The sequence below is a fragment of the Lepisma saccharinum genome, chromosome 6, assembly GCF_977018435.1.
Source record: "Lepisma saccharinum chromosome 6, izLepSacc3.1, whole genome shotgun sequence".
Taxonomy (NCBI): domain Eukaryota; kingdom Metazoa; phylum Arthropoda; class Insecta; order Zygentoma; family Lepismatidae; genus Lepisma; species Lepisma saccharinum.
Window position 1 is genome coordinate 15,469,718 of NC_139234.1, and position 16,998 is coordinate 15,486,715.

Sequence of the window (16,998 nt, forward strand, 5' to 3'; positions counted from 1 at the left end):
GTCTCCCACACATAGTGCTCTTTCATGTCCAAATAGATTCGCTTCCTCCACCATCAGGGCAGTGGGAACTCGTGTACCATGAGGGGTTGAATAGACCTAAAAAAAATCGGTTGGGATGGAAAAAAAATAGATAGAGATCTTTCTCAGATCAGGATAGGCTTGTATTTGCTGTCCTCGGGTTTAAGAAGCCTAGTTAGTTAGTTGGTTGTTTCCCCCCTGCACCATTTCAATTTTTGAATAATCACTTGTTAGTTATGAACGCACCGTTGACATCTTGTCTGATTATTTATGTGTTTGGGTTGAGGCTCCGTATTTGCTCGCAACATTTATTTTCTTCTTTTTCTTGTTATATGATTTTTACATTAGAAACGACAGATTTCCATTAACAGTATTTCATGTTATGGAAACATTTAAGTCTATACGCCATCGGGGGTGGGATTGCAACCTACGTCATCCGACAAAAATCAGGATCGGTATTGTAACATTTAATTGCTCAGGTCATTTTTAAATATGTACAGCTATAGGTAAACATTGTAACTTGAGCCCTCAGAGTCGTAGACCGGCATCGAAATAAGAATTATCCGTTATGGTCTCCCTCCCTTCTTTGACATTATATTTTTGACATTATATTCATGTCCATTCCCCAAGACTAGATTTATATACACAACCAACTCGCTCTTGCAATATATTATTATCTGATGCGACATTGTGAAAGGTTCTCGTATGTTCGCGAAACAGGAAATACACGTCATAGCTTCCGTGAATCGAAAGCAAGGTTACTGGGGCACGCAAAATACCGTAAGAAGAATTATATATTCCAAATGCAGGCATCATTATTTTTCTCTTGCACAAATAGAATAATCGGGCTGAATTTCCAGTCTAAAACCACCATGTTCTGGCAGCAAGTATCAAAAACCTGTGGTAATTTTATTATATGATAGGAGGAGAGTGAAATGGTTGTTGCAAGTTACCTTTTAAACCCAGTACGTGTGTAGGAAAAACTGCGTATAAGCTGTCTGTGTGTCAGGTGGTCGTATTGTTCGCTAGTTGTATGTCACAGCTTAACCCGTACTAGGTAATATTTTTACATGAGGTAAGTTGGCATACTCTGGTAGGGTATATGTTTCAAGCCTCTAGCTGTAGAGCCTATTTGCAAAAAGTAAGTTTGGTAACACTACTCGTCGAAAGCAGCTCAAACAGTGTTGCTAGCTGTAGGTTAATTTTCCCCGTTATACAATTGCAAGAGGTGAGTTGCTTATAGCCTATCTGGAAGGCTTGGTGTGTGTGTGTCCATGGCTTATGTCGTAAGTTAATAAAATTTGCAATAGATCTTGTGTGTGTTGGCAACCGCCAGCCCTTACATGTGATATAGCAGCCTTACTTATTGTAAGACATAGTGTGTATGTATGAGTGGGGGAGGTTAGTTTAGTTCACGATAGATCGACCTGTCACGCTATGACCAATTTCTGCTTTTGAGTCACCTGTAAGGCTATATGTGGGTGGGTGAGGGAGCTTAGTTTAATTCACGATAGATCACACTTTAAATTTGCTCACTCTCTCTGTGTCTGTGTGTCAGGTGGTCGTGTCGATCGCTAGTTGTATGTCACAGATTAACCTAGGTACTTCAAAAAATAAAATTGTATGTATCTCATGTCGAACTAGAAACAAAAAAATCAAACATTAAGCATGCATGCAGATTAATTAAGCTGAGAGCGCGCATGTGTATATGCCACATCGTTCCCCCAAGAGAGAGGTTTACGAAGATCACGATATATAAACATTTGGCCCCGTTGATTCCAGCACTCCAACTTCATCTCTGATGTTGACGACAATATTCTAAAGGTAGAGAGGATGAGAGGATGAGAGAATGAGAAAATAAGAGAATAAGAAAATAAAAAAATAAGAAGATGAGAAGATGAGAGGAGAGGTTTACGTAGGTCACAATATATAAACATTTGGTCCCAGACTTGGAAAATTACGATAGGGTACACTCATCTTTCAAAAAATAAGAGGATGAGAGAATGAGAAGATGAGAGAATGAGAGGAGAGGTTTACGAAGATCACAATATATAAACATTTGGTCCCAGACTTGGAAAATTACGATAAGGTACACTCATCTTTCAAAAAATAAGAGGATGAGAAAATAAGAGGATGAGAGGATGAGAGGAAGATGAGAGAATAAAAAGAGGATAAAAAGAGGATGAGAGAATAAGAGGAGAATGAGAGGGATGAGAAGGATGAGAGGATGAGAGCTCATCTTTCACTCATCACTGCCTTTTTGCGCCCGTGAAACATCGTCAGATCACTAAATGAGGCGTGGAACAGGAAGAGAAAGTGAGTTTTTCAACTTTTTGTGGTCGTTTGGTCAAGAAATCAGAGTTGCGGTCAGAAGTACATTTATTATCTACTTAGGCTAATCTACATTTATAGTGGGATTGAACTATTGGGCGTCCACCAGGTACCAAACTCGGGACCTTTTTTGACATTACGAGGGTCATCTTTACCATTACGCTATAGGGGAGGCAAAAATATCTGAAACTAAGAAGACATTTTGAATGGACATGTAGAATGTAGGAGGCAGGGTTCGCGCTGAAAAGAAAGAAGACGGAATTCTCCTTTCCCTTTCCTAACCTGTACATCTCTAATGTAATTCTCAACCAAGCCAAAAGTCTTGTCTAGTGTTGCCGACGAGACGAGACTTTAGCCTGTCTCGTCTCGTGGAAATGCTGTCTCGTCTCAAAAATATTCGTTTGTCTCGGGACACATGATCAATCTCGTCTCGTCTCGAATTTTTAAAAGCCTGTCCCGTCTCGTCCCGTGGGCAACACTAGTCTTGTCCTTCTACATTTTATGTCACTTTTGTTATTGTTATGGAGAATTCAAATTAATCATTTGTCTTTAAATCTCAAGTTAGCAAGTCAGCCAAAATTATGTTTATATACTAAATTCTAGATTAATTGAAGATTTGCAAAGAAACAGTAGACCTTTTCATGATCCTTCCACTCCAAAAACAAATGTTTTGTAAGAGTCACATCAAGTTTATGTTTGGAAATAGTGAAGTTCTAGGAACCATACACACACACACATATAAGTAAGCAACAACGATAGTAGGCTATTGTAATTTGGAGAGGATATGATTTGTGAGCGGAACAAGCATGGGAATTTAACGAAGTTCCTTTGCGAATCATCAATTATGTGTGTGTGTGTGTGTGTACATGTATTTCCTATCTGCACCGTTGACTCACAAAGTACTACATGTGAGGTAAAACTATCGAAATGTAAAAAGAGGAAGCGCTACCACCCTCCCCGCCTTTTCTACATTTTATTCAAATCGAACACCAGGCACGTATCGAAATATATATTTCGGAGGGGCGTCCTAACGTAATGTCTCAAAATAATAATATTAATAATGTTAAATTAAAATAAGTATAATTATATTAAATTAATTAATATATTTTTATTACATTAATAGATAAGAAGGCGATATAACAACAGTGATACAGTATAACATCACGTATTCATTATCTAGCTTACGTGTAGTTAAGATCGGCAAAATTTGTAAATAAATAGAAACTGCCCTGGCAAGGAAATTAATGCCAAATAGATAAAGAATATAATATTTGTTGAGTATGAAAAAATGATGTTAGATCCAGTTGACGAAAGTAAAATTCCTGGTAATATTTTGCATGTTATTATAAGTAGTAATAATTCTTGCATAAATCTTCTTTGGTACTGTCATTCAAAGTCGTATTGCTTTCCAATATTTTTGCGGAAATAAACAAATTGCGATTAGACAACAACCTTATTTTCATTACTTAATTGAAGTTATTTTATGATCTCATTAATTTTTGTACTTGGTAAGTCTTTCGGGGGGAGGTTGGGACTCCTGGACCCCCCTGAATACGTCCTTCGCGGTAGGGATCGAGATAAATTTACTGTCACTGGTTCCAATTCACGGTAAATATGCTCTGCTTCTCTACACTCAAACATACACAAACTCATGGCCTTCCTGCTTTCTTGGTTTCTTGCCTGGGAAAGAGGCAATAAATCAAGCTGTGACAGCTACGGGACCTTCTGAGGAGGGGACGGAACCCAGCTGTGCAGAGGATTCAAACACCCGCGCGAAATAGCCCTCCCGTCACCCTGGGGCAATTTTCGAACAGAGACATCTAGTGGCCAAGTGGCGAACTATGATGAATGAAATTCGGCTGAAGCGGCCGTATCTTTCGCCGTCGATAATACATGACATTTTTAAACAATCATTTTGGGCCGTGCAAGTGACTTTTGAAAGAAAAGCCCTCCCTAGCTCAGTCATAAAAGGATTGAGCATTACGTTAGTATGCATCATAATGGCCATTTTCGTTGATGCTACCCACAAATCCTATAACCATTCTGTGCTTATTTACGTATTTCCTTATGGGAAATTGAAAAAAAATAATGGAATTTGTGCACATTTAACGAACTGAAATTGCATAAATGTGTCATGTACTCAAAGTTTCATAAACTAAGTTCACATCCACTGCGTGTTTTCCGGCAAATTTTTGCCCTAAAACGTTATATTCAACAAAATGCAAAAAAGCCCATGTTAAATTTAAGCGCTTTCCACGGCGACCTTCGCCAAACTCCACCTCCCTCTTAACATATTATAACAGAAAAATGAAATAACATTACCTAAAATGAATAAAAATTACGAATTTGAAGACCAAACTGGCGTATCTAGATTTTCAGGTGCAGATCCATTGCCAGCTACAAAATACTTGCTACACACCAGTGGCGTAGCGCAGTTCTCTGCCCCCCTCCCCTGCAAGTAAAATTGGGGGCTCCCTTAGTGTAAAAAGATTATGAAGATGATGCCAGAGTGGGACGGGCGCAAAATAGTTAGCGTAGCTATAAAGGTATGAGATGAGAGAATTTTCCTATCGATTACCATCTGTGAGCAAGTAAGTTAATTCTGCACTTCGAAGGAGACCAATGTCGAGTTGCCCGACCCCCTCTGGCTGAGACAATACGCCTCTGCTTATGATCGTAGACGTCGTAATATATGCAAAAAATGGATGTATGTGTGTATATATGTATGTATGTTTGTTCCGGCACAACTCTCGAACGCCTGAAGCAATTTCAACCAAACTTGGTACACATATGACTTACAATCTGGAACGAAATACTTTGGGGGTAAGACACCCCTGGCACCCCTAGGGATGGGGGTGGGAAGAAGGTGACATGTAAAAATAATCGAAAACGACCGATATTAGTGTGGAATCCTTAGTTTTCGGGGTCGCTAAGATGAATAGTGACACTCCGAATGCCATTCAACTCCAAGTTCATGAACTATCGGCATTTGGGGGGGGGGGGCGGTGAGAGGGGGTGAAAAATAAAATGTCAAAAATGACCTACATTAGTGTCGAGTTCATAGTTTTCGGAGTCGCTAAGCTAATTGGTGACATTCACGATGACATTTGAGAGAGAGAGAGAGAGAGAGAGAGAGAGAGAGACTTGCTTTCTCGATCACGCTCAACAAGTCACAGGGGCTAAGTACTGCGCCGGCCCCTGTGGCGGAGTGGTTTGCACATCGCGCTAGGACGCTTGGGTTCCCGGGTTCGAATCCTGGCCTGGGCATGGATGTTTCTGAGTGTCCATTCATCAATTTCGTCATGTCATTCCTTATTCCTATCTTCGCAAATTAGCAAAAGTGGCACAAAAAGCGAAGTAAAATAAATCAAATCAAATATTAAGTAGGCCTACTGCTTCGCCACTGCTCCACTCACAATGATGTTTGGTAATGCTATCCACATATTCATATCTTTCCCTCCTCAAGCATTTAACCTTTACACACTTTTCACGGTTGCTGGAGACCTTCGGAAAATATATACGTATTATTTATTTCCTCTTCGGGCAGTGCTTCCATCGGTAATTTTTTGCATATTTTTTTTATTTTTTCTGCATTTAAAAATAAACCATTTTGCTTACTCTCATGCATAAAATTTAGACCTTGCTTCAGTTCTCAATGGTTCACCATTGTAAATATTTTCACGTACGCATTATTTTACGGAAATAACATATTCCAGATCTAACATCTGCCCCGCATTTCTCAAGATTTACTATTAGGCTTAAAACAAATCCACATTATTTTTCAAGTTATATTAAAATTATTATAACGAGATCAATTCATCAATCTTTATGTAGATGTACAGTCGCCTTGGGCTATTGCCTCCTCTACTCCCCCATCACGTTATTAGGACGAAAATTTCAGGCTTGTCTAGCGACGCGATACAAGGTTGAAGAAGTGAATTATTCTTCGTAGAGCAATCAGAATGGTTAAAAGTGCCAATATTTATGTATTCAGTTTAGGAAAGTGAGTGTCATTAGCGATAATAGAAAAATAATGCAGTCAATTATCAATGGGAGATAAAAGTTCCGTATTTTCTAAATGTCTCCAATAGATGGCGCGTAGTTCAAGCTTTCGTTTTCTGAAATGGCGTCGCATGTTTGTAATATCATAATTTAATAGTGTTTTTCATATTATGCCCGTTAATTTATTCGTAAGTACATAATTTTTCATTAGTATATAACTAACAGAAGCTAATGTCAACAAAACGTGATTCCACTGTTAATTTGTTTTTCTGGGGAGAGTGGGAAATGAAAGTTGGCAAATGGCTCAGGTTATTGACTACAAAAGAAATGGTTTCTTTTTTCATGGGCGAGGTAGCTACAAGTTGTATGCGTCGAAGCACTCGAAAATATAGTAAGGCAATATTACATAGTAAGCCTACAAGGATGCTTAACTCTGGTACGAATAAAGGAAAAACGGTTTTAACATAGCGAGTATGTGATCGGCGTTGACCGACCTGCTGTTAACGCAAGTTTCGACTGAATTTATTGTGTTTGGAACATGTTTTACAGCATTGTGGAATTTATCTCTGTGCCAAAGTTCAAACAACGCAGTGTAGTAGGAAGGCAAGTTTTGATGTTGCTATCTTTGTAAAGCCCACATGAATAATACGGAGAGTAATAAACGGATGCCTAACATGTTGCGATCTAAACTTGCACTCTGGAGTGTAAGTGCAAGGGAGAAAATGAATAGAATAGTCTTTTTATTTTCTACTGAGTGAGGTTCAGCTTAGGGCTGCTCTACCATTGTAATTTGTATGATATCGCAATAAAAGACGGATTTTCCTTTTCATATTAGCTATGGTCGACCTTAAGCTTAAGTAAAATGTATTATTATTGGCTGCAACTACTTTCACCAGGTGGCGAATAGCAGAAAGTATTGGAAGACCATAAAACACATGATGAGGATTTGGAAGTAATCACAGCAATAATATTAATGTCAATAACCCTAAACCTACCTGCCTAACCTAACAACAAAAGCATTTAGGAATGCAATACCCCTTCAATTCAGTAGGAAGTGCATTGTAAGTTTTGTTGAAAGTGTAGTGTGCATGTAGGCCTATTCATATTTTTTCATATACACACTCTTCATGAAGCTACTTTTTCGTGATTTCTGTGAAGAAATACAATATTCGAAATTGCTCAGTTACAGCAAAAGAAAGTTAGGTAACACTTTACTAGGTACTAATTTACTATACCTGAGACAGATTTCTTCAAATTTACAGGTGAAAGTACTTACGCAACTCATTTTCTGTAGCGTTGTTGATGTTCGGGAATGTAATTTTGATTCATTTTAATGCCAATGCATGTGGTTTTGTACGAAAATCTATTTCCGACGCGCTATTGCTGCTGCCGCCATTTGCTTCCTGCACGAGAGCTCAATACGCTCTCGTATTGTCCGTATATGCTAAAGTGAACGAAAGGAGTGCTAATGGAACCAAACCTAACAGGCCTAACCTAACCTAGTAGGCATACCTCGTCCCCATGATGGTTTGTGGGGCTATCGTGAATTTTTGGGCTAACGTCAATGGTTTTTTTGGCTCAAGGAACGATCAACGGTAAGCTATCGCCATGTTGTGTGTGGAAATAAACAAGAACAGTAAGTACTCGTAAATGTAAGAAATATACATTACTTTCCTAACAAATTCAATTATTTCACCTAAATAAGTGTTCCGGAATGCAGAATAGTACGTTAGCAATGTAAAAAAGTGCGAAAGAAATGATTCCCAGGTGTCTCAGGTATAGTAAAGTAGTACCGAAAGTTAGACATGAGATGGGTGAACGAAGTGTTCTTTTTGATAATGTGCCCAAAATTGCTAAGTTTAATTTATGTAGGCTTATAAGACATAAATGGACGACTGAAATATTGTTTTTTGGCCCAAGTTCCTTTTCTTTTATTCAGATTTCATCATGCTAAGAATGCAATTTTTGCATGGTTCGACTTTCATTTACGTCTGTTAACACATACTGCATCATTTTAGCGATTACTTAAGATTTGTTCAATGTATGCTTTTGTGGTTAGGTTAGGCAGGTCAGGTTTGGTTCTCTTAGCATTAACATAAAGTCCCTAAATGCATTCTACTAAGCTTCCGATTTACTTCTAATTCCCACTAGTCTACGATACTTACAGTCGCTTGTTAACGGAAAATACATTGTCCATGGCAAGCGTGCATGTTTGCGTAAGGTAATTTTTAAGTTGTTTTTTTCAACACAAATAATTTTTTTCGAAATCCAAACAGTGTTCATTATGTTAAGGAACGTTCAAATTTCGTGTGACAATGATTGCCAAATTCTACGATAATTAGTCTTCCTGCTAGGAGAATTTGAAAAAAAAATCATAAAACAATCTGAACCTTTACCTTTTTCTTTTTTTTTTTTTCAATTATGGGCAATATATGAACAGCCGACAAGTTGAAACCTTAAGAAAGTTGTAAGTTACTAAATGATGTAACTAACTTGGACATGTTCCGAATTTCATAAGTTGATATGGAAAACCGTAGCCCTACTTGGTTGCAAGCAATTGATCTCATGAAAAGTATGTTTCAAAATGTACAAGAAGTGTGTTTTTGAAGGCAAGGTGATTTTATTTTGCATCTCACTACATAGTTCAATAAGACTGTAACATGTCTCCTAATGTTTACACTCTATGACCAATTTCTTAGAGTGTAAGATGTAATATACATAATCAATGATGTCCAGAAAGGAAGGGTCACGGGCTGCCCTGGAAAATAGATGTCAACTTAAAGTTATATATTTCACACACACACAATTTAATTTCAGTCTCTAATTTATGCCAAGTATTATAAGAGCATTGCAGGAACATGACTTCCAATTTAAGGAGTGATTATTTTTTTTGAGAGGGCAACACTACTATGGGTCAAAAGTATGCCTGCTTTGTCCCACCCCCCACCCCTTCCTGGGAAAAATTCTCCAGCCATCATGCATGTCATTAGCCTCCCTTGAACAAGCTGTTCATTTCAAATTTCCCAACATGTTGTGCTAAATGAATCAGTTTCATTGGCATATAATCATAGATGCCTACTAAAAGTTGGTTGGTATTTGATGTAGTGGTTAAAGGCTGCATCCATGTTTATGATTACATTTGAAAAAGTGTAACCTCATCTTGTTTTCATGGCTTGTTTACTTAACCCTTATTTTTTTAAAAATGCTGCTGGCTTCTGAATTATTTTTATGTACCCCTGCCCATACTCTTGTATGCTTTTTTGTTTGAAGGCTGCCATTTGTTTACTGTCATCTTGGATACGGACTACTGGTGCTACTACATCACACAGTGTTAGGTGTGAAGAGGTATTACATCCCTGAATTCTTTCATTATTAGGTTAGGTGGGTGAGGTTTAGAGCTCTTAACATGAAAATAAACCCTTTTAGATGCTTCCAACAGCTGATCATGTAATATCTGGTCTCAAGTGTGAAACCAACCTGTTGATTCTCACACAAAAATCTGCCAGTACTCCCATGTCCATAAACCAAGGTGGGCTGCTTGCTGGGAAGCACAGATGCTCACGTACTCTACTTTTCAAATCACAATTTCTCTGGTAATATTTTTAGTGAAACTTTTAACTGAACTAATTAGTTTCTCCAAGCTTCAAACTTGTGCTTAAGGGCATGCGATACAGTTCCATGGGACTCCTCCCGAGCTCTTCCGTCCGTGGCAGTGTGCCAAACTTAGCTCTCTTGGAGCCAGATCTGGCTCTTTCGTGCTCTCCTTTGGCTTGAACTGGGACGCCCACCCTCGTGCTCCACTATGATGCCATCACTGGTTCCGGCCTACATAGACCAACTTTTGTCATAATTATACATTTTGCACGTGACGTGATATTGTTATATTGGCTGTGTCGCCCTCTTATCTCCCCAGCTACTTCTTTATAGCGCCATGTTTGACATGTTCGTCTAGTGTAATAATCAACATAAAAAGACATGGAGAGAAATTCATACTCTTTGATACACCCAGGTTTTTTTTTTTTTTAGTAGCAGTGCCCATTCGGGCGATATTGAAATAAGTGCACAATTGGTGTGTAACTGTATCTCCTCCCCTTAAGGGTCATGGAAGTCAGTATTTTTTTGTGGCCATAACTGCAATTTGTGATTTCTTTGGCATTGCATATTGGGGGATACAAGGCAACTTTTAAGTTAAGATAATACAGTTTTCCATTTTCTCCTAACTCAGTAATAACTATTTTTGTATTGACAAAGTAGCCAAGGCCTCCCTGATGGCATAGTGGTAAGGTCGTGGCCTTGTAGTCAAGGGGTCCTAGGTTTGATACCCAGTGCAGGTGCATAGTGGTTCAGGTCCCACTTTAAGCTGTAGGTCCAGTCCCAATTAGCCTTCTCCCTGTGCATTAAATAGACTTAAAAACAGTCAATTGATCAAAGCAAACAAAGTAGCTAACTCGTCAAGGCATAAATTACTAGTTTTTTAATTAAAAAAGCATGTCATAACTGACTATAAGGATGTTGGAAACTAGATGATGTAGGTTTAAAAATAAAATCATGATGGTCAGTTACCCCTGCATTAGGTGCGCAATTTTGTGTACCATACGTAGCCACATGGGTAAAAGTAAAAAAGTAAAGTTCTCCCCTGTGCATTGCACCACGCCATGAAGGCGCATAGGGGGGTGTGGGGTAACGCCCCACACTTTCTTGATCCGGTCGTGAGTGGGGGTGATGTGATCAGCATCACGCCCCTGACCGCCTTTACCCCCCAGGGTTTCCCCCAGGTACCCATGTTATTCGATGCTGGGTGGCCGCCGGGGCCGCTTCCGTCGTTAGAAAAGTTCCCGGATTTGAACCGGCCAAGGATCAAACCCAGGACCTTTAGCATGGTAGTCAGATGCGTTACCGAATGAGCCACATGGGTTTCACCTGTTATCCCACCCTATAACTGTCTTTTAGGTATGAAATATACTGCCCTTGGTGCTGAATGTTCTTTCTTTGTCCTAAACTTAGCTGTGTAGTTCTGCTGTACTTCTAACATCAGTTGCGTGGCAGTTGTGTACCATATGCCTAAATATGTAACAACTAAAGGCACTTTCGTTACGCACCTCCATGTCCTCTTCTTCATTAACCTACCTCTGTGTGACATGTGAATCTGTTTTGTGCTCTTGTCTTTCAGCGCTTTGACATTTTTCTTATGTATTTAGGCATGTGGTAGGAAACTGTCACCCAAGCATGGAACTTACGTTAACATTATACCATTATCACTTGGAGGTGCAACAGAACTATGCAGTTGAGCTTAGACCAAATACAAGAAAGAACGTTCAGCTGCACAAAAGCACGCATGCGTACTGTAGTTCACAGTGTTGGAATTTTCCAATGAATATTGCCCACGTGCCTAACTGATGGTTAAGTCAGTAGTTATTAGATTTATACTATACTTATATGGGCCTGTGGGGCTCATAATATGCCTGTTTTTCTATTTTATTTTAGATATAAAATACTTAAGAAAACAAAATGTTTCATCATTATACATTTTAAGAACTCTCTAACAACTTAATTACTGACTGCATGTAATCAAAATATTTCTAAATAATTTGTTCCATCTCCATCACTTCTCAGTTTCTTGTATTAATTACACTATCCCTGGCCACATCGTTATTAGGAAGGTAAGGGATGATAAGGGCTTGTAACCAGGAAGCTGTCAAAATAGGCAGCAAGAGGGCACCGAAAAATATAAAATATTCACTAAAAGTGATGAACATTGACAGTTTTTCATTTTCCCAGATATGTCACTAAAAAAAAAAAAAGGTTTTAAATAGAGTTTTGAGTGGGAAAAGCTCACATTTTCTGGCTAAGGAACAAAAGTCTTTTTTAAGTCCAGTTCTTAGCCTACTTATGACATATGAGGGGTTCAGAGTGCAAATGGCGTAACTCTATTGAACACAGTTTTCGAAAAAGGCACATTTAAAACTTAGTACTGTGTTTAGCCATTGGAACACAAACATAGTGATGCTTCTGTGAGCAAGAATTTGAAACTTAGGATATACTTACTTCTAGCACTGAAATGTGTATACTTCTCAGTTCAAAGTTATACATGTAACTCAATTTTCACGAAAGTGGAGTTTCACCTCTTGTGCTCTGAACCTTCTTATATTATTGCATAAAATTTTAAAACACATCCCTGAGTTCACCCCACCCAATCTATCTCAAAAGTTCATGCTACTGATACTATTATTGCTAATATTAAAATGTATGTCCTTAAATTTAGGTTTATACAAATTTATTTTTAGTATACTTTTGTCTCCATAGGTTTTTTTTTTCTGCGTTCGTATGTATCCTCATGTTACGTATGTATGATCTCTACTACAGGGTGCGGCAACGTAACTTCCTTTTTTGAAATGCGCGCCAAGCAGCCTGTAGAGGTCGTAGCGGGGCGGGAGTGGTCTCATTCGACAGGTGCGAGTCTAAAGTTTTGTTTGCATCCCGGTCAGTCGCCATCATGCGTTGGAACAGTGAGGACCGTGCGTTTGCCGTCGAGGCCTACTTTACGAACGGATGTTCTGTTATTGTAACCCAGTGTGCCTTCCGGAAGCCCTTTCATGTAGCCCCGTTGGGCCCTGTCCCGGACCGGAAATCAATTGTTACCTGGGTCACTACGTTCAGACAAACCACGAGTGCAACAAGATGAAGAACAGAAGCCCCTTAGCCCATCCGATCACGTGAGAACATTGAGGCAGTGAGAGCTTCAATCTTGCGATCACCACGGTGTTCTGCGCGCAAACATGCATCTGCCCTTGTCCCGTTGCATTTTTTTTTTTTTTTTGTGGGTTTTTTAGAAATCCCGCGTTTATGTTACCCGTCCAAGGACCCTCCAAGACCTGAAGGCCAACATCCATCAAGAAATTGCCAACATTCCCGCTGATATGCTGGTTCAGGTCATGTAGAACGCCAGAAATCGGCTTCTTCAGTGTATGGACGATGGGGGGCGTCACCTCCCTGATATGATTTTCAAAACTTTGTGAAACATAACTTTAGATATGTACCTACAGTGTAAAAAAAAACATTAAACAATTCTAATTCATCACATGGGTTTTATTGCATTCTGAAATAAGGAAGTTATGTTGCCGCACCCTTTATTATGCATGTAGCTGATGAAAAGATTTAGAAGGTGGAGCAGGTAGTTGAATTTCAACCCCTAATTAAAGCAGGGCGGATAAAAATCATGATTTTTATTAACACATTCGGGTCTGGCCTCATAATACAGCATTGTTACCTCTGGTCTGCAGTTTTTGGTTGTTTTTCAAAAAATCATAGAAAAAATATTTTTAATTTGTTTTTATTTACCACATATTTCTTAAATCTACAAAACTTCCTCTTTTCAATGAACAAACATTTTTTAAATTTTATTTTCATTTTCAGACTATTTTTAATATTTTTTTTCAGCAATGTTTTGTGAAGAAGAAAAAAGTACAACATTGTAACAAATGTTAATATAGAGAGATTTTAAGTTCGTAATCTGGAAATTTCAATAATTAACTAAAACTATCAATACATCTTTTGAATCTTGCATAAGAATAATTCTTATGTGCACATAACAACAAATAATTACAAATTGCAAGTAATTATCTTTTGTATGAAAAAGTGGCTGCAGGACAGGACCAGACGATGTATCAGTTGATTCTGCGTCATCTGTAAAAATTAAACAAATAAAGTAAATAAATAAAATTAATTTTCATTTTACATACACTATACAAAATAATAAATGGAAAAACTAAAAATACATCAGTGCATGTAGGAGAATCAAGGAAGAGGCAAGATGAATAGACCCAAAAAAATTACCTCTTCTCACTTCATTCATAAAATACTAGAGTTTGCAACACTGTTTATATTGTCGGCAATAATTATTACGAATATAACCTACCTTCCAAATCTTCAAATTCATCTGCATCATCAAAATCGTCGCTAACTTCAAACTCTGAGACAGAATCCTCTATGCAGTCTGGATCTAACGACGCCATTCTAAACAATGCACAGTACATCAACCCAAGAACAAACAGTCCCATGTGCGAGATAAAAATAGCACATGAGTCACCTAGCATCGGAATTTCAACAGAGCGGCTTCAATGAATACGTGCATGAGACGAATTACGAGCATAGCCCGTCGTTCAATTGGCAAAGCGATTGCATACCGCAGGATGGGCTATGCCCGTCATTCGTCCTCATTGACTTTAATTAAGTGCACTGTGGGCTATGCCCGTCGTGAGACCCCAATGTGTTAAGAAAATCATTTTTGACAATTTTTTAAAATTTAAATCAGATTTCTTTTTTTATTTAAATCTATTCTTTTGATTTTTTTTAAAAAAACATGATTGTAATTGCTGGAATGATATTTAGCACCATGCATATAGATTTTTTTTTATAGAAAGGCTTTTCTAGTAAACAGCTCTGTAAATTATTTGAACAGTTTGATTAAAGCAAATAAAAAAAATTTAAATATACATTTTTCTGTTTCTGATACTATATACTATATGAGCCAATGAAACTATAATACATAATTTCAGTAACTTTTCTTCCAGTGAAAATAAAACATTCTGGATGTAGCTACTCTGTAATTGTAACATAAAATATTTTTAAAATTCTTTGTAGCCGAATTTTGGCCATTTTTTTAATGACAGTTTGCAAAATATCAGCTGACATCTTTATTTACAGTTTAATGATATTGACACTATTTATGGTTTAACATGATTAGTATTTTGTATATTTTTGTACACAAAATGTTTGCTATTTTTTGCCTACAAAAATTATTGAATTTTAAATCAAGATAATGTAAGTTTGTTTACAGTTTACATATACCCTGTCCCAGCTAACTGTAGAGCAGCGTTGCCAACCGTACGATGCTGACCGTACATGTATGGAAATTTCATGGCATGTATGGATGTATGCTAAATGGATGGCTTGTAAAAAATTTCACTTGCTGTTTTATCCCTAATGTTTCCCTAAGAAATTCCCTGGAGACAAAAATATGGTCCGTTTGCCATGTGCATATGGTATTATCGTTTTCAAAAGTTTGCAACGCTGACAGAGCGAAGCAGGAAAAATTGGTAACTTCAGTTGTCCATTACGCAATCCCGTTTCTCTCACTGTTCATTGGTGGAGCTGTCTTGTGTCACTACTTGCGCAGAGACTTGTTCTTGTTCGCCTGGTCTACAGTTAACTGGTACAGGGTGTACATTTTGTTTCATATGAGCTTGACCCCATCAGCACATATATTTTGATTCCTTTCTTACGAATTAATGTACTTTCACCAAAAGTGATTCTGATATCTTCAAAATCCTTATGTACATTATTCTATAAATTATTTATTTAAATCAATCCACCTTGAATTAAAGAGATTATTAGTATTATTATTATAATTATTAAAAACAAACTTGTACTTAGTATTATTATTATAATTATTAAAAACAAACTTGTACTTAGTATGTTAATATAAGCAAGGAGCTTATATTAAAATATGCAATATGTTGTTGTCTATTGTATCCTTAGTAAGTTAATGTGTTGTTCTTATATTTCAGAGATGATCTTTGTGTTTTTGAAGAATCAAGATGCCGAACCCTTCAGGTGCACATGTCTGTGTTCTCTGTAACTCGAAGCTGGAATCCAAAGAAGCACTGCAGGACCATTTCAGGTATGTACTGTTACCTTTTGTGATACTCAAATTTTAGTGCAGTAACCCCTCTTCCCCAAAGGACCCTAAAAACTGCACTTTATGTATATTTTTTAGAGACAATTTGATGTAGAGTATAATACTCAAATATTACTAGCATGCAATTTGTCTGCTGTGCTTGTTCGCTTTGTTTTATGGAAAGATAGGTTCAGGAATGGAAACTGAACACGACCAAACCAGTTTACAACATATGCACCAGCATCCAATTCCGTGTACAATTTGCCTGATAATAGGAGAGACATTCAGAAAGTAAATTCTGGTAGACTGTTAGGGAGATTTCACACTGGAGCGACATGCGACACATGCTGCTTGGGAATGAACCAATTGCACACCGTAGTGTCATGAGAGACCTTACAAGCTTGGGTTTGATTGGTGGAATCCCTCTAGTGGCATGTGTCGTCTGTCGTTTGCTGCGAAATCTCCCTTAGAGAAAAGGAACGTGCATATTTGTGACAAACTTATTGAGGTCGGTATCCTTGATATAGTCACCACCATTGTTCAGGTACTTGTCAGATTGGGAAACTGACTTTGACAGACTCTTGGGCACAGAGCCACTTTCATTTTTCAGTTCATTCATACATGCAGATACATCAAAACCATATTTAACTTACGTTGTCATTCTTTCCATGCTTTCCGAACTTTGACCTTTTTAGCAGAAACCATGTGGCATTGCCGCTGTCGACTTCAGGCTGTGGATAAGCTACATGTTGTGCACAAATCGATGTACAGTATACTAACCATTGCCACGAAAGCATGCAATCAGTGTTTCTCTTGCTTCCATTCACTCCTTCCGGTCTAGCAGATGATATTTTCAGTGTATCCAATTATCACAGGAGGCACAAATTTATCGCTAGTGCAGAAAGTGAATAGGTTAGACCAGGGTTCGAAAAATCCCGGTCGCCAAGTTGCCATGGCAACTAAAAATTTCA

At 38.0% G+C, this 16,998-nt stretch overlaps 1 protein-coding gene across 3 annotated transcripts in view; it reads left to right on the forward strand.

Moving 5' to 3' along the window:
• The first annotated feature begins 6,270 nt into the window (after positions 1 to 6,270).
• LOC145988582 (uncharacterized) overlaps positions 6,271 to 16,998 on the forward strand; it is a 36,569-nt gene continuing 25,841 nt past the window's right edge. Inside the window, exons 1-2 of one of the 3 annotated variants that reach the window (XM_083123560.1) lie at positions 6,271 to 6,352; positions 15,918 to 16,030. In XM_083123560.1, the coding sequence (XP_082979686.1) occupies positions 15,948 to 16,030 (83 nt within the window). In that variant the 5' untranslated portion in view covers positions 6,271 to 6,352; positions 15,918 to 15,947. Of the gene's footprint in view, positions 6,353 to 6,437; positions 6,540 to 6,644; positions 6,788 to 15,917; positions 16,031 to 16,998 lie in introns of those variants that run through there. The other 2 variants (XM_083123559.1, XM_083123562.1) reach the window with 2 other exon arrangements.